At 46.0% G+C, this 25,985-nt stretch overlaps 1 protein-coding gene across 2 annotated transcripts; it reads right to left on the bottom strand.

Moving 5' to 3' along the window:
* Positions 1-9,830: 9,830 nt before the first annotated feature.
* Positions 9,831-16,380, bottom strand: LOC309830016 (tubulin alpha-1C chain-like). 2 transcript variants are annotated; one of them, XM_082666291.1, is made up of 4 exons: positions 16,263-16,380; positions 13,251-13,473; positions 12,960-13,108; positions 9,831-10,886 (listed from the first exon to the last, which is right to left on the bottom strand). In XM_082666291.1, the coding sequence occupies exons 1-4, from the start codon at positions 16,263-16,265 to the stop codon at positions 9,912-9,914; spliced, it is 1,350 nt and encodes a 449-aa protein (XP_082522417.1). In that variant the 5' UTR covers positions 16,266-16,380; the 3' UTR covers positions 9,831-9,911. The 2 variants fall into 2 exon arrangements, with proteins under 2 accessions (XP_082522417.1, XP_082522418.1); XM_082666292.1 differs by lacking the exons at positions 12,960-13,108; positions 13,251-13,473; positions 16,263-16,380 and adding an exon at positions 11,925-12,023.
* Between the last annotated feature and the right edge of the window lie 9,605 nt (positions 16,381-25,985).

The raw sequence follows: 25,985 nt of genomic DNA, 5'->3' as shown, positions 1-25,985 counted from the left end.
AAGAGGAGAATTATCCAAGAGTGTGTAAAATAGAATAGCAGCTCTGGTATTAGGACCTCTGAGCCCTGATCTCATTCTTCCCCTGGGCTCTAGGAACCTCCTCTGCACCCCCAGAAGCCCAAAGCCAGGGAAGGAGGCAAAGTCTGTCCTCAACTCCCCCCTTATCCTCTACTCTGTCCACAATCTCCTGTCCTGCCCTCACTGTAAAATTGCATCTCCATCCGCCTGCCTGACCCTTCCAACCAGCTACCGGTCAACTGGAGAACAGGAGAGCAGCTTATGGCCACAGGATGCTAAGTGAACCTTCCTCCTCATGGTGTGGCCTAGAGACCCGACTCAGAATCACCTGGGGCCCATTAAAAAGCAGATTTCAGTGCTCCACCTAGATCTTCTGAATCCCTAGAATTCTGCATTTTAACAAACTTCCTAAGTGATTTTTAATGCACATGAAAATTTGAGCAGGGACGACCCTGGCGGTGGTTAAGACTTTGCCTTCTGATGCAGGGGGGTACTCGTTTGATCCCTGGTCGGGGAGCTAAGATCCCACATGCCTCGCTGCTAAAAAACCAAAACATAAAACAGAAGCAATATTGTAACAAATTCAATAAAGACTTTAAAAATGGTCCACATCAAAAAAAAAAAACTTAAAAAAAAATCCGAGCATACCTGGATTAAGATTTTTTCTTTAAATTGTCCATTTCCCCCTCCCCCCTGCCATTTTATTTTGATTTTCAAACCCAGAGAAAAGTCAAGAGAATATTGGGACTTCCCTGGTGGTACAGTGGCTAAGAATCCGCCTGCCAATGTAAGGGACATGGGTTCGAGCCCTGGTCTGGGAAGATCCCACATGCCACGGAACAACAAAGCCCGTGTGCCACAACTCCTGAGCCTCAGTGACGCAACTACTGAAGCCGGTGCGCCTAGAGCCCGTGCTCCACAACAAGAGAAGCCACTGCAATGAGAAGCCCACGCACCGCAACGAAGAGGGGCCGCCGCTCGTCGCAACTAGAGAAAGCCCGCGCACAGCAACGAAGACCCAACGCAGCCGAAAATAAATAATAAATAAATTTATTTAAAAAAAAGAGAATATTGCTATCAACACCAATATATCTTTTCCCAGGGTATAATAATTACCAGTTGTTAATATTTTGCCACAGTTCCTTTGAAAGTAATTTCCAGACATTATGTCTCACCCCTAAGTACTTCAGCATGTATCTCCTAAGAATAAGGACATTTTCCTATACAACCACAGTACTATTAACCCCCCAAGAAACTTAACATTGATACAGAAGGGTTTTATTTTTATTTATTTATTTTAAATAAATTTATTTTATTTATTTTTGGCTGTGTTGAGTTCATTTCTGTGCATGGACTTTCTCTAGTTGCGGTGAGTGGGGACTACTGTTTGTTGCAATGCACAGGCTTCTCATTGCAGTGGCTTCTCTTGTTGCAGAGCACAGGCTCTAGGCATGAGGCCTCAGTAGTTGTGGCTCACGGACTCTGGAGCACAGGCTCAGTAGTTGTGGCGCATGGGCTTGGTTGCTCTGCGGCATGTGGGATCTTCCCGGACCAGGGCTCGAACCTGTGTCCCCCGCATTGGCAGGCGGATTCTTAACCACTGTGCCACTAAGGAAGCCCCCACTGGAGGGTTTTAAGCAGAGGAACGACTTGATCAGGTTTATGACTTTAAAAGGTCAATGTGAAGACAATTTCAGATTTGGGATATTCTGTCAGATGATTCCTAGGCTCTAAGAAGTCAAAGCCATTTTTTAAAAAAGTGAGTGTATTAGTTTTCTAGGGATGTCATAAGAAATTACCACAAACGTGGTGGCTTAAAACAACAGAAATTTATTCTTTCACAGTTCTGGAGACTGGAAGTCCAACACCAAGATGTTGGTAAGGCATATTCCCAAAGCCTCTAGGGGAGAACCCTTCCTTGCCTCTGCCAGCTTCTGGATGCTCCCGGAGACCCTTGGCTGCAGCTGTATTGTTCTAATCTCTGCCTCTGCCTTCACATGGCCTTCTCCTCTTCTGTGTCTATGTCTTCTCTTTCCTTCCTATAAAGACACTTGTCACTGGATTTGGGGACCCAGGTAACCCAGGACGATCTCAAGGTCCTTAACTACATCTTGCAAAGACCCTTTTTCCAATTAAGGTTATATTCACTGGTTCTGGAATATGGACATATCTTTTGGGGGGGGGCTCCATTCAACCCACTACAGTGGGAGATTGTTCTAGACAAGAGACTAAGAGATATAACATCTAAATTCAATGTTCAAACTTAAATTGGATCCCAGATTTGAAGAAGAAAAAGGCTACTGGAGAAATTTGTGTATGATATGCTATGGAATGATTATTACCGCTTTTAGGTGTGAAGACGGGAATGCGGTTGTATAAGAGAAGATTCTTGTTCTTAGGAGGTGCCTGCAGGAGCATTTAGGGGTGAAGTGTCATAATGTCCACAACCTTCCTTCTAGTGGGTTAGTTCCATTGTCCTAGATATCGTTATGGTGCGAGGCAGTGGTTCTGGCTACTGGGTAAGCGTGACAGAGAAGGAGAAGTTAGTCACACCGCTTATTAGAATAGAACCCGGGCGTCTCATCCTGGTCTCCACTTGATTCTGCAGGTCTCTTATAAGAGACTGTCCCTGATACGAATTTCTTGAGTGCATGCTCATACGTGAGATGAGACAGGACAGGGCTCCTGCCCCTCAGGCCAGCCACCAGGAAACTCCTTTTTGCAGTCATAACACTCTGCCATCTACGTTCCCCCCACCTCCTGCAGGGAGAGGCCAGGTGGCAGCTGAACGGACAAGTTCAAAGCGTCTGATGCCCTACAAACGGCCCTGTCTGCCCTCTGCCTGCAGGCCGCACAGGTACTCATCTGGGTCTGGCTGGGCCTGAGCTTTCAGAGCGAGCCTGTTGGATCTCACAGCCATTGAGGGCCAATTGTCAGCATCTGTTAGATGTTGTCTCACTCTCCAGGTGAATTCTCTTCGCCACACACTGTTGTGTTGGCACCTGGCCAGAGGGAAAGGAGGTGATGGAGGAAATGAGGATGGAGAAGGAGGAGATGAGTGAGAGAGGGAAGGGAGAAATGGAAGTGGAGGGAGAAGTTGAGGGTGGGGAGAGAGGGGAGCAGTGGGGGAGAGTAAAAGAAACCAAATGGGCCAGAGAAGGAGAAAAAGCCTCTCAGGCTTTTTCCTCTCAAGGATCCAAGGGCCCCCCACACAAGAGAATAACTGGTCAAATGACCGCTGTTCATACCCTGGAGCCCCCAGAACCTGGCCTGGTTCCTGTCCCAAGAGTCCCCCAGTACCACCCGCTTGTCTACAAGGGCAGCTCAAAGCTCCTTAGGCTCTGCAAGATTTGGGACTGCCCTGGGGTTGAGCTCCTTCTGGCTGGGCTTCCTAGGAGGAGCTGGTTCTTCCAGAGCGGGCCTCCTTGGTCTTCTGTATCAGAAGGTATCTATATCTTCTGATCCACAGATCAGGCTATGGCTCCATTCACCGTTGCATGTCAAAGGGAAGAAGGTTTTTCAGGCCTGCAGATGTCTTCTGGGTGCTTTTAATCTGTGGCTTAAGTCCATCCAAGGCTCCTGGAAAGACTGAAAGGAAGCAGCAGATCAGTTTGGTTGACCAGGCACTGCAGGCAGAGGAAGGTCAAAAACCAAAGAAAGGAAGGGAGGCATGGAATCTTTACTCTCCCAGGCCAGTGTCTGCACTGGAAAGGGGATTATACAATTTTAAAAGGGTCTTAATATTTTTATTATTATTTCACTAAACTCTTCTATGAACTATTGCATGAGGCTTTTATATTAGTTAGAATACTTTTGGCAGGAAGCAATAGAAGACCCAACTCAAAATGACCCAACAATAAAAGGATTATAATCTCACATAATGAAAAATCCAGAGGGAGAGAAGTTTCAGGACTAGTTATTGAGGGGCTCAACATCCTATCCAGGACCCAGGTTCTTTGTATCTTTCTGTTCTGTTAGGCTGGGAATGTTAGCTTTTGTCATCATATCTGTGCAGTTGTGGTCACAAGATAACTGTGGCAACTTCAAGTATTATGTGCTCACAAAATAATGTCAAAGGTTCAAAAGAGAAAATCCTTTCCCTGTGTTCCTTTTTTTTAAATATAAGCAGCCTATATTATTATTTTTTTAAATTCTAAAATATTTATTTATGTATTTATTTAGGCTGCACTTGGTCTTAGTTGCTGCACACGGGATCTTTTAGTTGCGGCATGCATGCAGGATCTAGTTCCCTGACCAGGGATCAAAGCCAGGCCCCCTGCATTGGGAGCGAGAAGTCTTACCCACTGGACTACCAGGGAAGTGCCCCCTGTGTTCCCTTTTTTTTAAAATAAATAAATTTATTTATTTATTTTTGGCTGCATTGGGTCCTCATTGCTGCACGCGGGCCTTCTCTAGCTGCCCCGAGCCGGGGCTACTCTTCATTGCGGTGTGCGGGCTTCTCATTGCGGTGGCTTCTCTTGTTTCGGAGCACGGGCTCTAGGCACACGGGCTTCAGTAGTTGTGGCACGTGGACTCAGTAGTTGTGGCTCACGGGCTCTAGAGCTCAGGCTCAGTATTTGTGGCACACAAGCTCAGTTGCTCTGCGGCATGTGGGATCTTCCCGGACCAGGGCTCTAACCAGTGAACCCTACATTGGCAGGTGGATTCTTAACCACTGTGCCATCAGGGAAGCCCCGCTGTGTTCCTTTTGAAGAGCAAGGAAATTCTTCCAAGAATATCTTCCCATCAACCCCCATCCAGAAGACTTTACCTCCCCTCTCATTTGCATAATTGCATCACCTGCTGCTTCCTTAACCAGTCCCAGGCAAGAGAACTGGAATTACCTTGATGAGCTTAGACTAAGATTTGCCCTGGTGGTGGAGAGGCCCAGAGGGTGTGTTGGCAAATAAAACCACCAGCCGGGAATGGCTTTGGGGGTAGATATGCGATAGTGGCTGCCACAGTTGCCCACCTCTTCTGACATGCGGCATATACTGCCTTGAATTAGGATTGTGCCTATGCGATCTGTCTCTAAAAACTGATGGGGACAAAAAAGCTAAATATATTCCCTATAGAACCCAGCACAGTGACTTGCACCAAACAGGTTCTTCAAAAATAATGAATGAATTAAACTTAAAAACTGCAATAATTGTTATAATAGTATAATTGGCCATGATTACCTTTGTCAAAGACACTTCAGTATTAGTTTACTGTTGGGCTAGACATCTCCAGTGAGCCAAATGAAATATTTAATAAGAACAGAGTGGAGCGGGGGAAGGGGATGAGGTGGGACAGCAATGAGATTGTACTTATACCCACCTCCCCAATGAATTAAACTAATTTGTGAATGTAGACAAAATTCTCATGTAATTAGCAATGCTTTATATTCTGTTCTCTTCTTTATAAGAGAGAGAAAAAGAAGTCTTCTGGTGGGGAGACCAGTGTTCAAAAGCATTTCCTGTATTATGACTAAAGAAGACATGTCTCTAGTTCTGTAAGACTCTGCTCCTGAATAGTTTTCTCCTGCTGCAGAATCAGAGGGACCCTCAGAGGAGGAAAGAACAGTTTTTCCAGAACCTGATCAGGGCTGACAAACTCAGAGACACCAGTCTCTTGCAATGAATGGGGCAGTGACAGGCTAATAAGATGTCAGCAAAGGGGACTTTCTTTCTTCATGGGGCTGAAGATGGGAACCTTCCCCACCCTAACACACTGGGTGTATTTTCCCTTCACCTTCTGCTGCCCTGTGACTATTGCTACTCAAAATGATGGGCCATGGCAGTGGGCTGCAGGAGCCATCTGCCTGGGTCATCTCTGCCAGCTTCACCTTGTGGCCTTGGTGCACAGAAGCTGACCATCCTGGCCCCAGCGCTTAGGGGAGCAACGCTCCAGGTGAGAGCTGTCCTGTCTGCACGAGTCCAGCCAGGTGGTAGCAGCTACCCACCAAGGAGAGACTCCGTATCTCTACGATCTGAGAATTGACTCCCTGAGATCAGAAGGAGGCCTGAAATGAAGGCCCCCTCACTAGGAAGCTGCCGCCTGGACAGTGGCGACCAGCTGACTTTGCCCCTCTGGATCAGTGTGCTGCCACCTGGTCCCAGGAATGGGGCTCCTGGGAGGCGATCTGACAATAGCAGAACGAGATCTCCTTTCTCCAACGGTGGTTCCACCTAGAGCTCCAGCCAAGGGCTGGCCTCCGTGTCCCTTCTCCCTGAGAACTGGAAAGGCTGCCGGGCACGGTGATGGCTTCCCCTCAGGGTGCTCGGAGGCTGCCCAGCAGAGTGGAGTGCTGCTTTGGAGTCAGAGCTCTGGGCCCAGATTTCAGTTCGGCCACTCGCTCTGTAGCTTTAAGCTAGATGCTTCATCGCTCCAAGGTTTGATTTCCTCAGCTGTGGAGAGGGGCGTGATGACATCACCTCACAGGTGCTGTGAAGATCATGAAACACCCAAGACGTGAAAGGGTCTTCCTGCCACCCTGACAGAGCCTCCTCCCCTCCGTCCCACAACCCCAGGCAGGGCTGCCACGCACCTTCCAGAAGTTAGAGGCCTGAAGACAGGCTCTCTCTAAGCTCTACCCCACCTGGCCACCTCTGGCCTGATAGCGGGCTGTTTGACAGATTCCCGTGGGAGCAGAGACATCTGCCGGCTGCCTCCCAAACACCTGGGATGACAGGTAGACAAGCCAGCACACTGGTCCTCGCAGCCATTCTCTCCTCCTCACCCCAACTTGAACCACAGCTCTGCTGGGGTGCCCACTGGCCTCTCCCAGGGTGGGCAGCCTCCGTGGGGTGGAAGCAGATTGCTCCACGGATCAGGTCAGGTGAGGGCAGCGTATAAGCACAGCCAGAATCTGGGGCCCTGGCCAGTCTGGGAGCTGCACCCTCTTAGGCTTTCTCCATTTATCCCCATCAAGCCTCAGTGGCCTCAGCAATGGCTGCAGTTCTGAGCCCAGACTTTCCATTTGTGCTCAAGGGCAGATCAGATGATTGTCATCCACAAAGCAGTGACCTAGACCTTGGGGTATGTTTGTTCTTGCTGCAGGCTAACTTCTATTCACTCTCTCGCCAGCACAGGAGGGAGAGAAATCCTCACTGCAGGGACAGATCCCTCCTCAACCTCTGGCCCTTTGCTCCTTCAATTCTCCAGGCTCTGTTCTACCGGAATATTTTTTCTCAGCTAAACTCTTCTTTCACCTTCTTTCCCCTCCACACCGTAGAGGCTGCTTAAAGGTTTCCAACCCTTTTCACATCCTGGCAGAAGATAATTCACCTGTAAGGCTTACAGAGGTCATTGGAGGGGCTCGCTACTGGCCACGGGGGACTGGCCCAGGGGCGTCAGGCTCTTTAGTTTCCACCAGCCTGTTCTGAAGGCTGAGGGATGATAACTGGCAAGGCCTGAATCCCATTTCGGGGCACCCAGCTTGGTACATGCGGGCTCAGAGAACGGACCTTTCAGGTATTGTGGGGTATCATGCCCAGCTGAAGCTGGATGACTTATCTGTTCCTTCTCACACCTGAATGTCCTCTTCCCTCCAGAGCTCGCACTGTGGCAATCAGCAGATACCCCGGATTGGGAAGGTCTCTGAGTACAGCTGGGGTGACCAGCCACTCCAAGGTTCATTTTCACCCCAGAACTCCCATGCTCAGGCTGTAGAAGGAATGTGGCCCATCATTTTGAGTAGCAATAGCTGACTCTGTACTCAAGGATGGGGCTGGGCTGGGCCTCGCCCTGCGGGGCACAAGACCACCGTTGCTCTCATGATGAATGCTGCGAGACCCTTCCAAGCACAAAGCTGAAACAGTGCAGGCTGGAAGCTGTGCTATGCTCCAAGACAGAAATTTTTTTTTTTTTTTGGTGTGCTACATGGCTTCCTGGATCTTTGTTCCCCAACCAGGGATTGAACCCTGGCCCTTGGCAGTGAAAGCGCCAAGTCCTAACCACTGGACTGCCAGGGAATTCCCAGAATGTGCATTTTATTTATTTATTTGTTTATTTTTGGCTGCGTTGGGTCTTCGTTGCCGTGCGCAGGCTTTCCTTAGTTGTGGAGAGCGGGGGCTACTCCTCATTGCGGTGCGCGGGTTTCTCATTCCAGTGGCTTCTCTTGTTGCGGAGCATGGGCTCTAGAGCGCAGGCCCAGTAGTTGTGGTGCACGGGCTTAGTTGCTCCACAGCATGTGGGATCTTTCCGGACCAGGGATCGAACCCGTGTCCCCTCCATTGGCAGGCGGATTCTTAACCACTGCGCCACCAGGGAAGCCCCAGAATGTTCATTTTTAAAATGCTCTCCTTGGCACAGTGGATAGGACACCGCGCTCCCAATGCAGGGGGCCTGGATTTGACCCCTGGTCAGGGAGCTAGATCCCACATGCATGCCGCAACTAAGAGTTCGCATGCCACAGCTAAGGAGCCCACCTGCCCCAACTAAGACCTAGTGCAACCGAATAAATAAATATTTAAAAAAATAAAATGCTCTCCTTAAAGGATGCAGAGGTGAGCAATGGGTAAGGGGTGAAAACACCAGGAGGAAAAGAAAGATGGTAACAGAGCACCATTGGAATAAGCTCAGGTGAACGGATCTGCACCCACCCCCAGCTCCTGCCACTTGTTTGGCCTCCCCTCTCAGGCCAGCACCTAAGCACCAAAGCTGGCTCCTCCCTTCGGCATGACCTGGCCCTCTGATCATCCTTGTCATTTTTCATTGCTTGGTTCAACCTTATAGGCCACACCACTAGTCCCTGAGCACGTCACCAAGCTCTCCAGCCACCCACCCACACTTTCATGTGCATTCTTCCCCCACCCTCATCTTCTCATAGTTGCCTCCTGCCCCTGCTCAAGAACCACACTGCTTCCAACAGTTTCTCAGAAGAGGGTCCGAATTAGGGAGCTCTCCTCTCCAACCTTCCTCACACACACATTCCTTCAGTTTTCCTTATTATTCCCCTACTTCAAATATTTCCAATGACACACACTGGGTCAAGGACCAACACCATAACAACCTGAGACTATTGTAATTTTGTGTCTCAGCCTGCTCCACTTTCTCCAAGCAGTAACTTCTACTTATTTATTTAGCTGTGCCAGGTCTTCATTGCAGCACTTGGGATCTTAAATTGTGGCATTCGAACTCTTAGTTGTGGCATGTGGGATCTAGTTCCCTGACCAGGGATCGAACCCAAGCCCCCTGTGTTGGGAGCACGGAGTCTTAGCCACTGGACCACCAGGTAAGTCCCCAAGCAGTAACTTCTTAAAGCACAATCTTATCTGCCATTGTAGGTTTTGGCTAAGTATGGGATAAATCAGCACAATTCCAAGCCCTTCCCATATGACTCCAATATTTTATGAATAATGACGGCAATAGTTCTGGCAGCCTGGCTGGTGACTTGAATTTTGGCTCCACCATTTATTAGCTATGTTACCTACCCCCTTGATACTCCACATATGGTCTCAGCCGACCAAGAACACCTGGGAGCTTTAAAAAAAAAAAAAAACACAGAAAAAAGGCAGTATCTGAAGCTTCACCTCAGACCTACAGATTCAGATCTGCAGGAGATTCACATCCACATTGAAGTTTGAAAAACACTGGCCCAACGTGAGCCCGCTGCCTCACAAAATGATTTTATAACCAGTCATCAATTCAGGTCTGAGTGAAATAGACAAACCCCTTGGCACAGTACACAGAAGCCACTTGAAACACTGAGCAAATGATAAGATGGAAACTGCCAGCCTCCTGCATCCCACACTGGCCTTGAATAAGCAGAGCAAATATTTACTATGATACAGCTTGACTCTGAAAACAGAAATATCACTTTTATTGACAAGATAGGGCCATAATGGGCAGCTCCACAGAACACAAATAAGACAGTCCCAAGACAAGAGTGTAAAATTACAGCAGACAGGTTAATATTCTTCATCCTCCTCTTCTCCCTCAACACTATCAGCTCCAACCTCCTCATAATCCTTCTCAAGGGCAGCCATGTCCTCACGGGCCTCAGAAAACTCTCCTTCCTCCATGCCCTCACCCACGTACCAGTGAACAAAGGCACGCTTGGCATACATCAGGTCAAACTTGTGGTCAAGGCGAGCCCAGGCCTCAGCGATGGCTGTGGTGTTGCTCAGCATGCACACAGCTCGCTGTACTTTGGCCAGGTCTCCACCAGGTACCACAGTGGGAGGCTGGTAATTAATGCCAACCTTGAAGCCAGTGGGGCACCAGTCCACAAACTGGATGCTGCGCTTGGTCTTGATGGTGGCAATGGCAGCATTGACATCTTTGGGAACCACATCGCCACGGTACAACAGGCAGCAAGCCATGTATTTACCATGGCGAGGGTCGCATTTCACCATCTGGTTGGCTGGCTCAAAGCAAGAATTGGTGATCTCTGCTACAGTAAGCTGTTCATGGTAGGCTTTCTCAGCAGAGATGACAGGGGCATATGTGGCCAGAGGGAAGTGGATGCGGGGATAGGGCACCAGGTTGGTCTGGAATTCTGTCAGATCAACATTCAGGGCTCCATCAAATCGCAGGGAAGCGGTGATGGAGGACACAATCTGGCTCATAAGGCGGTTAAGATTCGTGTATGATGGGCGCTCAATGTCGAGGTTTCTACGACAGATGTCATAGATGGCCTCGTTGTCTACCATGAAGGCACAATCAGAGTGCTCCAGGGTGGTGTGGGTGGTGAGGATGGAGTTGTAGGGCTCAACTACAGCTGTGGAAATCTGAGGGGCTGGGTAAACGGAGAACTCCAGCTTGGACTTCTTGCCATAATCGACAGAGAGACGTTCCATCAGCAGGGAGGTGAACCCAGAACCAGTTCCCCCACCAAAGCTGCGGAAAACCAAGAAGCCCTGAAGGCCTGTGCACTGGTCAGCCTAAGAAAGAAAGGAGTTTTAATTTTAGCCTTGGTGAAAGGTGCAATGACTTCTTTGAATTCCATAATCACATCGACTGAGATCTTTAAAAAAATCTTCTGAACAATACTGCTAAGAAAGCAGTCCTAAAGAGCTTCTAAGTGCTAAGTGATTCAGAGAAACTTTTCACAATCAACTCTTGGGAGCTGGAGGGAGGGGATCTGTTAAAAGGCTATTTTAAATGAACTGTTTTCACTTCTGCAGGCAGAGGAATCATGAGGTCTGAAATGGATGCAGGGCTCAAGTTTTGGTGACTGGGAGGGCAACCTCTGGTGCCCTTGCTGTGACCGCAGAACAAAGGCAACCTCTTATCAGTTGGAGAGCTACCAACAGCAGGCCTGGGACCACCAGCCCCGTACAATGGATGTCTGACAGATTTCGGCAGCTGCCTTCTGAGCTGGAACACAACAGAATAGCCAAGATCCAATGCCCTGGTGCTGGAGTAAGGCCGGGTCTGGATCTGGCTCTACCCGTTCCTTGCCGTGTGACTTTGACCAAATTCATTTCTTAATCTCAGTTTTCTCATTTATTAAATGAGGAGAATAGTAACCTACTTCGGGTTGTTGGGAATTAAATGAGTATCCGGAACAGTGCTCAGCACAGCAAGCACTCGTTATCAGAAAGTCTATTCATTCTGGGAAAGGCCATTTACTGTCACAATTCCATGTTCCTGTGTCATTGGGGCTTTCCGCCACTTAACTGAGCTATTCTAACTATTGTATGAAAGGATGATTTTGTCATTTCAAACAAAGTATTCTGTTGACAATCTTCACTTCTCAAGGTGCCCAGAGATTTGTGGACATTCTCTACTGAGCCCCCAGTTCACTTCTCCTGTGGGTCCATACTCTGAATGAGATCAATGCCAGGGCAGGCCCTAGTCTACCAATTTCACCCATTAAGCCTCATGTGGACACAGTAATAACACCAAGGACAAATGCAATTGTTTTGGTAGTTAATGAACTTCACTCCAGAACCCTCAATGGCTTTTACTACGTTTACCTGTCCCTAAAGGCAGGTCCTGATTTCCAAGTCAGTACTTGTAGCTGAAGCTTGATTTGCAAACATAGGAACCATTAGCCCAGTTCTGCTGGGAAGACGATGATAAACATCTGAAAAAGTATGAAGCCATGAATGATGTAAGGCCATTCTTTTCAAAATAGACCAGTTGTTGCTGGGCTTAGCATAATGTGACTTTCCCGACAAGCTATTCCACCCAGGCCTTCATTCTTGATTTTTAATTACTTACAAGCTGCCCACATGCCTAAGGAGCAGAGTCATCTGATTGCCAGACTCTTAATTAAAATGATGCGAACAGAACACTTAGCAACTTTACCGATGTGAATAGTTGCCTTAGATTTTTCTGCCACAGGGCCAGTCCACACTGCCCTGATCTCTAGTAGAAAAACGAGGGTACTGCTTTTTTGTGATTATTATCTTAATACTTTCAAAGTTCCAATGACTCATACTTGCTTCTGTAACAAGGGAGCTCCATTGACTCCACTTTCAGTGTTGATGGAATTTTCCAGTGTCAGCTATTTTTAGTCAGTGTTACACTGGCTTCTTTTGCTGTGAACTTTCTGTAATGACATGTCAGCAGTCCAATTTTTATGAATTTGATCAACGAGTTACATGTCAGTCAGCCACCTACTCACTGTGACTAGGATGACCTAAAAAGGGATGTCTCGGCCTGAAGCTGGGAAGCTGCCTGATTAATATGAACAAGGATATTTAATGGTCTTAAATGTCAGTAAAACGGTTAAGGTGTCCTGGTACTCACCTTGACTTCAGGTAAACTGCCCTCACTGAATGAGCAATTGCCCAAATCTGCCTTGTAAGACACAGAAAGAGGCAAAAGAAGACTATCCCCACCCCACATAGTTGTCCCATAGCTCAGGACCATCTGGTTCAGAAGTCCAGTTATTTAGTGGGCAGTGTAAAGTTCATTTTAGTGTGCAAAGAGTGATTCTTGCAGTTTGGTCTCTCAAAACTGTAAGAGAAAACTCTCATCTACTTTAAATAAAGTACTGTGTTTACCAGTTTCCGAACTCGGTCCAAGACGAGGTCAATGACCTCCTTGCCAATGGTGTAGTGACCTCGGGCATAGTTATTGGCAGCATCTTCCTTGCCTGTGATGAGCTGCTCGGGGTGGAAGAGCTGGCGGTAGGTGCCAGTGCGAACTTCATCTGGAAAAGGAAAATGAAGCAGCCACCCATCAGTAACAACCTGCACAAGTCTGCTTGACCCCAGGGCATCAGTGGAGCCCCCAGGATACACCTCCTGTTCCGGACCCCCGGGATCTCATTGGGGTTACTGAGGTCAACTCACCAATGACCGTGGGTTCCAGGTCTACAAACACTGCCCTGGGCACATGTTTGCCAGCGCCTGTCTCACTGAAGAAGGTGTTGAAGGAGTCATCTCCTCCCCCAATAGTCTTGTCACTTGGCATCTGGCCATTAGGCTGGATGCCGTGTTCCAGGCAGTAGAGCTCCCAGCAGGCATTGCCGATCTGGACACCAGCCTGGCCAACGTGGATGGAGATGCACTCACGCTGTGAGAGGAAGAAAGGAAATGTCAGAACATGACACATCAGATGGGACATTTAGTAATGATTCACTGTAAATGACTATTAACCTTCAGAAGAGATCAGCACCTTTCTGGAGGCCACTCCTGCCCAGGGACTATTTCACAAGCAACAGCCTAACTCAGAGAAAATGCTTTGGAAAACCACAGATATGTTAATGAACTACTAGGCAAGACCAGAGACCAGACCTTCGCTTTGTAGCCACATTAGATGTTCAAGGTCAGGTTTCTACCTTCAGAATGATACAAGCTGCTCTAGCAATAGATTTTCCCCAACTCCTGGGAAATATGCCTTCTGATTCCTTAAAGGCATGCAAAATTCCTCCTTCCAGCTGATTCATTCTCCGTATGACTGTGTAACTAGAGCTCATTCTGGTCCCTCTTTAATCCTATTCTTTAAAGAGAAGAGCTTCCGCCTCTCCCTTTAAAACCAGCTTAAACCAGCAAACTACAGCCATATGACTCGTGGAGAAAACACCAGATAAGCAGCAGTTACCTGTATTTTAAAAACTGTGGTCAGAGGCAGCCTTTTAACCCTGTGGAAGAATTTAATCTTAAGGAAAAACATTTTCCTTCACTATCAATGCATCTTGAGGGGAGAGTGGTGGGGAAGGTGGGAGGGGGACGGAGACACATGGTAATAAAAGCTAGAAGTGTCACCAAGACTTTATTAATAGTTTAAGAAATTAGCTGTCTTCTAGTAGAATGTACATATATCTCTGGCAACGTGGGGGAAAAGTCTTAAAATTTCACAATTGTAACGATGTTAGGATGTTACCAAACTCATTTCTGCTTAGTAAAATAAGGCAGTGAACACAGAATCTACACCCACAGACTTAAGAGAAAAAACAAAAAAAGGATTTTTATTGTATTTCCATCATAAATTAGATTAGCGGTTTTGGAGACAGAGGTCTTTCACATATCAACACCAAATATCTCCCATTACATCCTCTCCAAATAAGAGGGTTTCAAGTTTTTAAAAACTGCTAATAGGAATCTAGTTAAAGAAAATTCAATACCACCTAAGATCTCAAAGGGCCTAGCTTCATAACCCAAGATAAAACCCCCAATCACTCACAATCTTTGATTTATGGTCCCCTCCTTCTCACCTACACTCTCCATAAAACAATCATGGTCTGCTGGCCTCATCAGCAAGTTCACTGTTACCTGCCTCTACTTGCCCAGCTCTAGGGCCGTGGGAGAAAGGGGAGTTGTTTGTTCTAATGAACCCATGACTATTTAAAACTGCATCATGTTTACCTTTAACTGGACTTTGGACATTCCACAGACCTAGAAAGGAGAGAACCAGAGATCTGTCCATGACAGCCCCAGGCCCCAGGGAGGTAAAGTATCTGAGATGATCCTGTCATTCTAATGAAGCACTTCTACTGAAGCCTTCTGAGTTTCTTTCATTGTGCAACGGTATGGTTTAGACTGTGGCCACTGCTTGCCCTCCACTCTCCCCTGGCCACTCGGGAGATGAAGTGAGACACCGGTGATGGAATCATTTAGTCTAGCCTTAACTGGATAAGCAGCCCCTGTCCCTTGTTTAAAAACAAAAAAACTATTAATCTAACCAGTATATGCCTAAATAGGTCTGCTGCTACCGCTGCTCTCCTGCCCTTTAAACAGTCCCACTTCTTACGTTCTTTTTTTTTTTTCTTCTTTTTTATTGGGGTATAGTTGTTTTACCCCACTACTTTCTGAAACACGTTTTTACCAGTATCTTTTTGGTCTTGCCTGGTAAAAAGCACTCAAGCAAGTTGTTACAGTCATACATACGTTTGATAACTGTGGTAATCCCTAAAGAGGTAACTATTTATTCACTGCATTGCTTTTTAAAAAGATATTATTTTGAAACATCTGATACACACGGCCTACTTTAGGTAGACTTCCAACAGATATTTCCTCAGATACTTGTTTCCAATACCTCTGGAAGCTATATAGAAAATACTCAAGTTGTGTGTAATTTGAAGTTTCTTTAAAACTGAGAATACTTTGTCAGTACTAGTTTACTCTGTGACTTTATAAGAAAATCTCTCTTTATGGACTTTTTTTTTTTAAACCTGTAAGTAGAAAGCTTCAGCTATAAACACCCCACTAAATTAATACGAGAAATGCAGGATTAAACAACGTGACAGTAATTCCCTTCAAAGGAGGAGCCTGCCTACATCCCTCCAGGTGGATTGGTGCGAACGGAAGCGCTCCCCCCACCGCACCCCACCCCGGCCCGGCCACAGGTGAGGATGGGTGCGAACGGAAGCGCTCCCCAGAGCCCGACAACAGGTGAGGATGGTGCAATTGAAAGCTCTCGCCAGAGTCTGGCCACAGATGACTCAGCAGCGAGTCAAAGGGCGCTGGAAAGGCAACGCCTACCATGAGGGAGCACACGAGATGCTCCAGTGCGAAAGTGAGATCATTGGGGGAAATGGGAGGGATTTTCAGGTTTCATAAGTCATTGGGAGCCAGTGTGAAGGCTCCCTGGCCTTCCTGGGGCGGTAGCGGGCCCTGGGGGGGATGGGTGCCCTCTATCTAGGATCAAATAAATGGGCTTTCCACTTCCACCGAGGGCAGTGCCCAGGCCGCGTCTTCGAGCCGGTAGAGGGGTCTCCCGGGTGAACTCGGCTTTCCGCAAGGCCACCAGAAGCCAGTTTGCCTGGAGGCGTCTGGAACGTGGCCCCACGTGGACTGGGGTCCCGACGCCCCTTCGGACTCCGCACTCTCCCCCCAACGCCACCACCCGGGGACCCCACTCACCATGACTGAGACTTGTAGGGTTCTGCGGGGCTGGAGGAGGCGAGGGAACGTCCACGAAGCTCTCCCACTGACAGACTACCAAGGAGTCCGGGGGAGAAGTAGTGAGAGGGAAGGCGGCCCCGAGGGATCCTATATACCACAATCCTGGCCACGTGTCGGAAGGGCGGGCACCGGACCCGCCCTGGCCTCCGCGGCCCCGCCTCCGAGCCCAAGGTCCCCGGCCGGATGCCCGATTTTACCCTGCCCGCGGAGAGAGGAGGGGCGCGTGGCGCTGATTGGTAGGTTCAAAAGTTCGAAACGAACTCTACGGAACAAGCCAGAAGAACCCGGAAGGGGAGGGGGCATCCTGGGGCCGGAGAACGGGCCGGTGGGGTGGGAAGGAGGGTGGACACGGTGACTGGAAGGAGAAGGGAGGCGAAGAGTCTGCACAGTCCTCAGTAGGTGCGGGAGGCGTCAGGGGGCAACGCCTAAGCGAAAAAGGCACCGAGTTAAAGGGAGCCCCGGCGGGAGCCCCAGGAGCGTGGCTCCTCCCGCTGCCTGCTCCGACCCCGGGGCCCCAGACCCCGGACCCTGGAGGGGCGGCCCGGCAAAACAGCTCCCCAGGGGGCCCGGCCTACGCGGAGCTCCGGCGCCCGCTCCCCTCGCAGCTGAGGGACTTCCAAGAGAAGGGCTGGCTCCCCATTCCAGGTCCTAATTACCATGAACCGGCCCGAAGCCCTTTTTCTCACTATTTTTTTTTTAAATTTTTCTTGTTATAAAAATATGGAACGCTTCACGAATTTGCGTGTCATCCTTGCGCAGGGGCCATGCTAATCTCTGTATCGTTCCAATTTTAGTATATGTGCTGCCGAAGCGAGCACTAATCACCTTTTTTTGTTGCTTTTCTTTATTCATTTTCCTACCTTTTTATTTATTTATTCATTCATTTATTTATTTATTTACCTACCTTCTTTTAAATGAACCTTGTGGTTCCTAACAGCAACCTCCTTCCACTTGGTGCAAAAGCAGGTTTGTTGTTGTTTTGTTTTTCAGTTCATTATAATATTAGCTTTTATTCTTCGATTGCGTACTATTCAGAGTTGCTTGTTTTTCAGACTATATTAATCACATTTCATCCATTGGACAAACCCTGTGAGTTATCCCCATTTTACAGATGAGGAAACTAGGGCTTAGAGGAATTAAACTAGTTGAAGATCACACAGCTGGAGTGGTGGGGCTGCCCTTGGGCCCTCACTACCTTGTACTACCTCATCCTAAATATACCACTCTTGTTATGGAACCCAAGTTCCTGTGTCCCAGGCACACTGAGGCCAAACAAACTAGAACATGGGAGTTTGGAGCACAGGTAGATTTATTGCAAGGGCTAAGCAACAACAGATGGCTGGTGCTCGAAAGACCAGAACTACGCAATTGCTTCCAGGCAAGGGCGTTTACAGACTGTTGGAGGGAATTCCCTGGTAAGGGAAAAGAATCTGAAAAAAAAAATTAGATGTATATGTAATATACAACTGAATCACTTTGCTGTACACCTGAAACACAACACTGTAAATCAACTATACTTCAATTAAAAAGAAAGAAAGAAAAGAGAGGAAGATAACAAAAGTGACTGAATAGTAGAATATGTTACAGGGCTTTTTCCTGAAGAAGAAAAAGGCAAAATAGGTTTTGGATACTGAATAGGCAGAAGTCAAGATACACTCCAACTCATCCACACAAAACGGAGGCTGTGGAAATATGTGCAGAGATTCCTTTTCAAATTACAGTACATAGTTCATTCATCAAATGCTCCTTGAGCACGTATTGTGTGGCAGGATATTCTGAAATCTGGAATAACTAGCATCTTAGTCTGTTGCTAGATATTTTAGTCTAATTAGTGCTTTCCAACTTTTTAATTCATTCCACAAATATATATTTAGCACAGTTTCTAGGTGCTTGGAAAAAAGTTTGTGAACAAAACTGACAGATCTCTGCCTCATGGAGTGAATGTTCTAGAGGAGGATAGGGAAGAAAGATAAACAATGAACATAATAAGTAAACTATATAATTTGTTAGAAAGTGACGAGTGCTATAGAAAAACAGCGCAAAGTAAAGTGGAATGAGAGTGTTGGGAAGGGAGAATGTGGGAGGAGGTTGCTATGTAAACAAGATGGTCAAGTTTAGCCTTAATGATAAGTGAGATTTGAACAAAGACTTGAAGGTCCTGAGGGGCTAGCCAAAGTAGCTACCTGGGAGAAGAGTGGTCCCAGAACATGGAGCAGCTGCACCAAAGGCCCCCAGGCAAGAGTGTTCCTGGAAGGAAGAGCAGGGATGCCAGCTTGGCTGGAAGAGATGAATAGTAGGAGATGAGGGTTGGAGAGGCAATGGGAGCCAGATCTTGTAGCTTCATGTAAACCACTACAAAGTCCTGTGGTTTTAACCCTGACACGGGGAGCCTATGTAGGGTTCAAAACATTGTAGGGACATGACCTGACTACCTTTTTTTTTTTTTTTTAATATCCCTCTGGTGTTGTGTTGAGAATAGATTATAGGAGGGCACAGGTAGAAGCAGGATGATAACTCACTGCAGTAATCCTTCTGAGAGATGATGGAGACTCAGACCAGAGTGGTAGCAGAGGAAGTGGCGAAGAGTGGTTAGAGCTGGCTACATTCTGAAGATAGGGCCAGAAAGATTTCCTGAAGGCTCACATGTGAGGGAAAGAGAAGCCAAGGATTACTCCAGGATTTTAGCCTGGTTGAGTAAGATGGTTTTGCCATCAACAGATGCAAAATGTTGGGAATGGGGTAGGCTTGGAGGGGGATGACATGAGTGGTTTGTCTTTGGTCATGTTAAGTCCAGATGTTGATGTCCACGTAGAGGTGGAGACGCCCAGGATATAGCTAGATATGAAAGTCTGGATCTCAAGGGAGAGAGATCTGGGTAGAGATATACTTCTAAGTTCCATCCTAAAGTTATGAGATGGGGCGAGATCACTAAGGGAATGACTGTAGAAATAGGAGAGAAGAGGACCAAGGATTGAGTTCTGGGAGAGGAAGCAGACACCATGAAGGACACTGAGAAGGAACAGCCAATGAGTTAGGAGGAAACCTGAGAGTGTGAGGTACTGGAAAGCAAGCAAGGAGTGATCAGCAGTGTCATATGCTACCAATAGGCCAAGCAAGAGAACTCAGAAATGACCACTGGATTCAGGCACATAGAAGTCACTAGTAATTTACAGACAGTTCTGGGTGTACTCTGATGCTTTTGCAAAAATGTTCCTATAAAAGGTTTCATCTTCAAGGAATTCATGGAAAAGACTCTGATAAGTACAGGTTTCTGGAAACTGACTATACTAATGAACTGAATGAATAAGCATTTTCAGAACTCTAATGGAAAACTGATGAATTCATAAAAGTGCTAAATTGAAAAAAAAATTAATTACATGGGATTGAGTGAACTGATGATAATGATTATAATTTTTGTGACCTTCTGTTTGAAAAAAAATCCCACAAGGACTCAGAGGCAAAAATACACAAATCAATTTTCACTGCAAAGTAAAGGAGCTGTTACAGTGGAGGATTACTGGACTGAATATCAATATTATGACATAGTATGAGTGTGTTTCGTGTTTGGTAATTGCAATCATTGTTGCTTTTGTTGTGGTCATCCATTTACAATGCTTGGTGTCAGTTTATTTATCTCTTGTGAAAATAAAATACAGTGTGTGTGTGAAAAAAAAAAGAAAAAGAAGTCACTAGTAACCTGGATGGGAATAGTTCAGTGTGGTAATTTTCAAATAATAGGCATTTTATTTTATTTATTTATTTATTATTTAGTTATTTATTTTTTGCGGTACGCGGGCCTCTCACTGTTGTGGCCTCTCCCGTTGCGGAGTACAGGCTCTGGCCGCGCAGGCTCAGCGGCCATGGCTCACGGGCCCAGCCGCTCCGCGGCATGTGGGATCTTCCCAGACCGGGGCATGAACCCGCGTCACCTGCATCGGCAGGCGGACTCTCAACCACTGTGCCACCAGGGAAGCCCGGCATTTTAGTTTTAGATTCTGTTTTCATATGACTCATTAACGAAGTACCTTTATTTTTCTTCCTCTAACTCCCTACCTCCTCATATTCAAGCAAATTGCCCCTGAGGAAACACACTATGTTTAAGGGCTTTGCAGTCCTGATTACTTCAGTTTGGATTCTGGCTTTTTTTGGTTTTGTTTTCTAGCTGTGGGTCCTTGAGCAAATTTCTTAATGTCTCTAAATCTCCTCCCTTATAAAATGGGGATAATATATAATTCATAGGTGGATACACTGTTGTGAGGGCTAAATGAGATACATAATACGGAATACATACACGTAGTAAAGGACTAAGTGGTACTAAGGTGGTGGTGGTAGACAAAATTAGAGATGAATATTCATCCTCTTGCATTTTAAAATCATTTTAAGGACTTCACTGGTGGTGCAGTGGTCAAGAATCCGCCTGCCAATGCAGAGGACACAGGTTCGAGCCCTGGTCCGGGAAGATCCCACATGCCGCGGAGCAACCAAGCCCATGCGCCACAACTACTGAGCCTGCACTCTAGAGCCCGCCAGCCACAACTACTGAAGCCCACGCACATAGAGCCTGTGCTCTGCAACAAGGGAAGCCACCGCAATGAGAAGCCCACACACCCCAACGAAGAGCAGCCCGCGCTCACCACAACTAGAGAAAGCCCACGTACAGCAACGAAGACCCAACGCAGCCATAAATTAATTAATTAATGAATTTAAAAATCATTTTAAACATTGGGATCCGTATTTAAGTTTTCTTCCCCCTGCTAGGTTTTTTTTTTTGGGGCGGTGGGGAATCTTTTTCCTGGGTGGACAGTTAAAAATTTAACCTCTACGTAAACAGGTCTTTATGGGTCTAAAAATTACTAAGTGAGGAGAGGCTTACTTTCTAGTTGACAGTTTTCAGAATTCACCGCAAACATGTTGAGTTATTAACAGAGCCAGTGCTCTGCCATTTTTGGCAATATAACTTTGGACAGACATTTCTCCTCCTTGGACCCCAGGCTTTGTGTGTGCAATATGAGGGGAATGGACGGGGTCATCTCTAAGGCCTCTTCCAGCCCTAATATTCTGTAATACTGTGACTTGAGACTACTGCTGTACATGTGAGCTGTACAAAAATGAGCAAAGTCAAAAACATGCTTCATTCAGTCCGGGTCTTCTAAGAATTACCAGTACATTAGATACATACTTATACATGGGGCTTTTGTTGGAGTCTTACAATGCTTTAGGGAAAGAAGTGTTGCATATCTACTCTGGCCCAGGGGAGCTTGGGCTTTAAAATTTATTTATTTATTTTATTTATTTATTTTTGGCTGCATTGGGTCTTCCTTGCTGCGTGCATGCTTTCTCCAGTTGCGGCGAGCGGGGGCTACTCTTCGTTGCGGTGTGTGGGCTTCTCATTGCGTTGGCTTCTCTTGTTGCGGAGCACGGGCTCTAGGCACGCAGAGCTTGGGCTTTAAATCACTGCATATAGGATGTCCACAACATTAGTAAAGAGAAAAGAATTCAGATATAACCAAACCTTAGGTTTTTTTCAGTCTAACTCCTGATTGCTATGCTAGGATTCCAGTAATACTGAAGAATTTATCTTGGTCCAGTTACAAATTACATGTTACAAATAATAATGGCATGGGGATATTTTGTGCTCATATAGCAATTTAGAACAAAATATTTTCTATTCCAATAGTGCCTTGAAAGAGTTTTCAAAAATAAGTTTTTAACAAGTGTATTTATTTGGAACTGTGGGAAATAAGGTCCTGAGACTTGAAATATTTTACCTTGAACCACAAGAGGTGGAACCCAGAACAAACGCCTACAATGGCAGTTGCCTCTTTTACTTCTTGGCCCTACATTAGCCTGCTACTGGCTCTAGTTCACAAGAAAAGGATGTCCTAGAAAAGCCACTTGTTGAATTTTTCTTAAGGTAGGCTAACATGACAAGAAAAAAGGGAATTTGTCCTACTTTCAAGACCGCCAAAGGGCAGCTAGGACTCCTTATTGCAGTTAGAGTCAGCCACCTTCTTTATGACAAGCATTTAAAAACATGTGTATATTTTGAAGCAGTTTTCTTCTTCTTCTTCTTCTTCTCCTTCTTCTTCTCCTTCTTCTTCTTCTTCTTCTTCTTCTTCTCCTTCTCCTTCTCCTTCTCCTTCTCCTTCTCCTTCTCCTTCTTCTTCTTCTTCTTCTTCTTCCTCCTCTTCTTCTTCTTCTTCCTCTTCCTCTTCCTCTTCCTCTTCTTCTTTGTCTTGTAAGTACAGAAGAGCAGGACATTATCTTCTAGGTAATATGTTATTTTCTCTTATGGGAAAAATCCTTAGATCCTTTAACTTTCATTTATTGCTCTTTTTCTGCAAATATTTGCAACCTTTATAACTTGCTTACACACTCTTTCGAAGTTCTCCTCCCCCATGACTGGAGCAGTATTTTGGCCTTCTCTTCCATCAGGACTCTTTAGGTGAAATGTGAGCTCCATTCTAGGAGATTACCAGCGAGGACTGGCTTTCATCTCTGAAATTTCACATCTTTTTTCCACTGAGATATCACTTGGTTTGTTCTCATCTGCCTTATAGTCCCTAAAAATACAATATTTGGGGATCGTTTCCTCACAGTGACCAAATGAAGCAACTGAGTAGGTTGTGTTTCCCCTGTATTCCCTCTTTATATTCTACAGCCAATCCTTCTTACCCTAAGCTCTTTCTAATCTCTCCTGTAATTAATAACCATTCCCTTGATTCTCCTCCCCTATCCCTTTAGGATAGACAGGTAAAATACTCTTGAAGAAAATTAAAAAGAGCTACTCACGTTCCTCAATCATCTACATTATTATTCCAGTAAGTAGACCATATCCTGGAGTCCGGAAATCTTTTCTATTTATAGCTTATTTAATACTTTTATTTATCATGTACCTAAAAAGCACCCAGGCAGACCAAAGTGGAAGGGCCTGAGAGTCGTCTTTCCCTGTGACTATAACTTCTTGCCAGCAGCTGAGATGGTGGGGGGTTTACTTAGAGACTGTGAATCTCAGGATAATCTTTCCCATTTCATTTTTCCTGGTACGTCTTTAACTGCCCCTCCCCCTCCTCCCAGGACACAGAGCCAGCCATTTTCAAGTACACTAAGTATTTGTTTTTTCCTACCTAATTAGTCCAATAGTACCTCAATACGAGGGAATATCACTGCATAAATTATACACAGTTAGGAAATTTAGAGATGAAAACAGTCTCGTTTTACTCAGGAAGTTAGTTTAATTTGGCTGAAAGCATTTGGTCTTTTCCAGTGTCTGTCTGTTTCTCCTGCTACAAGTCAGTGGGCTGCTACCTAAGCTGAACCCTTTATGATTCTTTTGTTCTAGTCCTCCTACTCATTGGCGTGTTAGAGCCTGCTAGAGCCAACTGTTAGATTTTTAGGAATTTTGTGAGCCAGCTGGATATCACGTTGGTAGCTTGAAATCAACAATGATGGATGTATTTCCACCATGGAAATTGGTGAATAGTACACATTAGGCTCTCACCTCCACTCTCAGCTGGTTGTTAAACATTTACCATTGCCCCTACTTCCACACTGATCTAAGTCAGGACATTTCTCTTAGTTCTTTAGTTCTGGCATTAAAAGGACTTTTTTTTTTTTTTTTTTTTTAATCTCAGAGCTTGATTCATTCCCTGGCTCTGGATCAATCCTCTCCTCACAGCCAACCAAAGCCCAAAAGCCCAGCTGGGCTTCTCCTCCCAGTTCAGGCTTTCAGGGCTATAAAAGGGTTACCTCCTAGCCCCTCCACTCCCAATCAATGCCTTCTTTTCCAGTCCTTTTATTTCTTGGATTATAAAAGCCCCCAACTCCTTTACTACCCACCCTTCCACCCCAGCATCTCCACCTCTAGTACCAGTGTCACCACTCTGGGATTTCACCCCCAGACAGAAGAGTTTACATGCTTTCACTTGTTTACTCTCCACAATAACTCTATGAGGTAGAAACTACTGTTACCTCCATTTTACAGAAGAGGAAATTGAGGTTTGTGGGGTTAAGTAACTTATCTAAAGGCACATGCCAGCCCATGCTGCCTGTAGTCCAGCCTTCCTCTCTGGGATCCTCACCCCTTTCCTCAGGAGTCTGGTTTTAAGGCTCCCATTTCTTAACCACTGTCTTCTCTCCAAAAACATTAATATGAAACCACTTTTATGTCTACAACTTTAAGTACATGTTTATTTCCCCAAATCATTCAAACCTGTAATGATCACATTCAGTTGTAAGACACAGTGAAGGAAAGAGGCTGGCACAGAGCTCTAACAGACATGGGCTGTACTCATAGAACTCTATTTTTGTAGCACTTTAATATTTTGATCCTCTAGTCTGTGTTCTTTTTTCCTTACTCTCCAGCATATTTTGTTCACAATATAGTCAGGAATATAAACCATTTAGAAACCCTGGAAGGTCTTTGCTTGTTTCTGATCGATCAAGAGTTCCTCATTTAAAATTACATACTTCTTTGTTTTGGTAAGCTGTGGTCCCTACTGACCTTGTAAATGGGTTATGTGGAACAGCCTGTAACTACAAAAATCAACTTGCTTACACTGTTCCCTCAGCAGCTCCATTTATTTGTACTGAACCCAAGGGAAAGAGCCAGGTTCACATACTGTGGGAAAAAGAAAAGGAGAAGGAGGGAATTCTTTGTCTTTAAAACAAAGAAACAAATTTTACATTCAGGCTGCTCTTCTCCTTTATTGTGCCTGAAATGACTGATAGTAAAACAAAGTTGTTTCAAAGAGGGAAAAAAACCTGGAATGTAGGTCACCTAACAAGTTATGAAACCTGTTTCCTTGATGCAGGTTTGCTTGATTGAATTGAGGGGTTTCATGGCCTCTGGTCAGGGCCCAGGGAACCTGCAATGGACTGAATGTATCCTCCCAAATTCATAAGTTGAAATCATAACCTTCACTGTGATTCTATTTGGAAGTGGGGCTTTGGGGGAGTAACTTGGTCATGAGGTGGAGCTCTCATAAATGGAATTAGTGCCCTTATAAAAGGGACCCCAGAGAACTCTCTTGCCATTTGAGGATATAACAATAAAATGGCAGTCTGCAACCCGGAAGAAGGTCCTCGCTGGAATTTGACCATGCTGGCACCCTGAACTTGGATTTCCAGCCTCCAGAACTGTGAGAAATAAATTTCTGTTGTTAATAAGCTACTCTGTTTATGGGATTTTGTTATAGCAGCCTGAATGGAGACACAGCCTAACCCCAAGCATGTTGTTATGGAAGCTGAAGAAGACAAAGTCGGATATCAGAAAAAGTAGTGGGGGGCTTCCTTGGTGGCGCAGTGGTTGAGAGTCCGCCTGCCGATGCAGGGGACGCGGGTTCGCGCCCCGGTCCGGGAGGATCCCACGTGCCGCGGAGCGGCTAGGCCCGTAAGCCATGGCCGCTGGGCCTGCGCGTCCGGAGCCTGTGCTCCGCAGCGGGAGAGGCCACAACAGTGACAGGCCCGCGTACCGCAAAAAAAAAAAAAAAAAAAAGTAGTGGTTACTTACTTAGCAAGCATAATCATTCTGATCTCTAGAGACAAGGATGGAATAAAACACAAAGGGAAAGACAATTGTGGGTAGGGGAAGCAAAGATTAGGATAACAAAATATTGAAGTAATGACTTTATTGACTCCTCAGTGACAAGAATGTAAACTCTCAGAGCCTTTATAAGTACT

This window comes from Grampus griseus (assembly GCF_964374135.1).
Source record: "Grampus griseus genome assembly, chromosome: 11".
Taxonomy (NCBI): Eukaryota; Metazoa; Chordata; class Mammalia; order Artiodactyla; family Delphinidae; genus Grampus; species Grampus griseus.
This window is presented reverse-complemented; position numbering and strand designations above follow the sequence as displayed.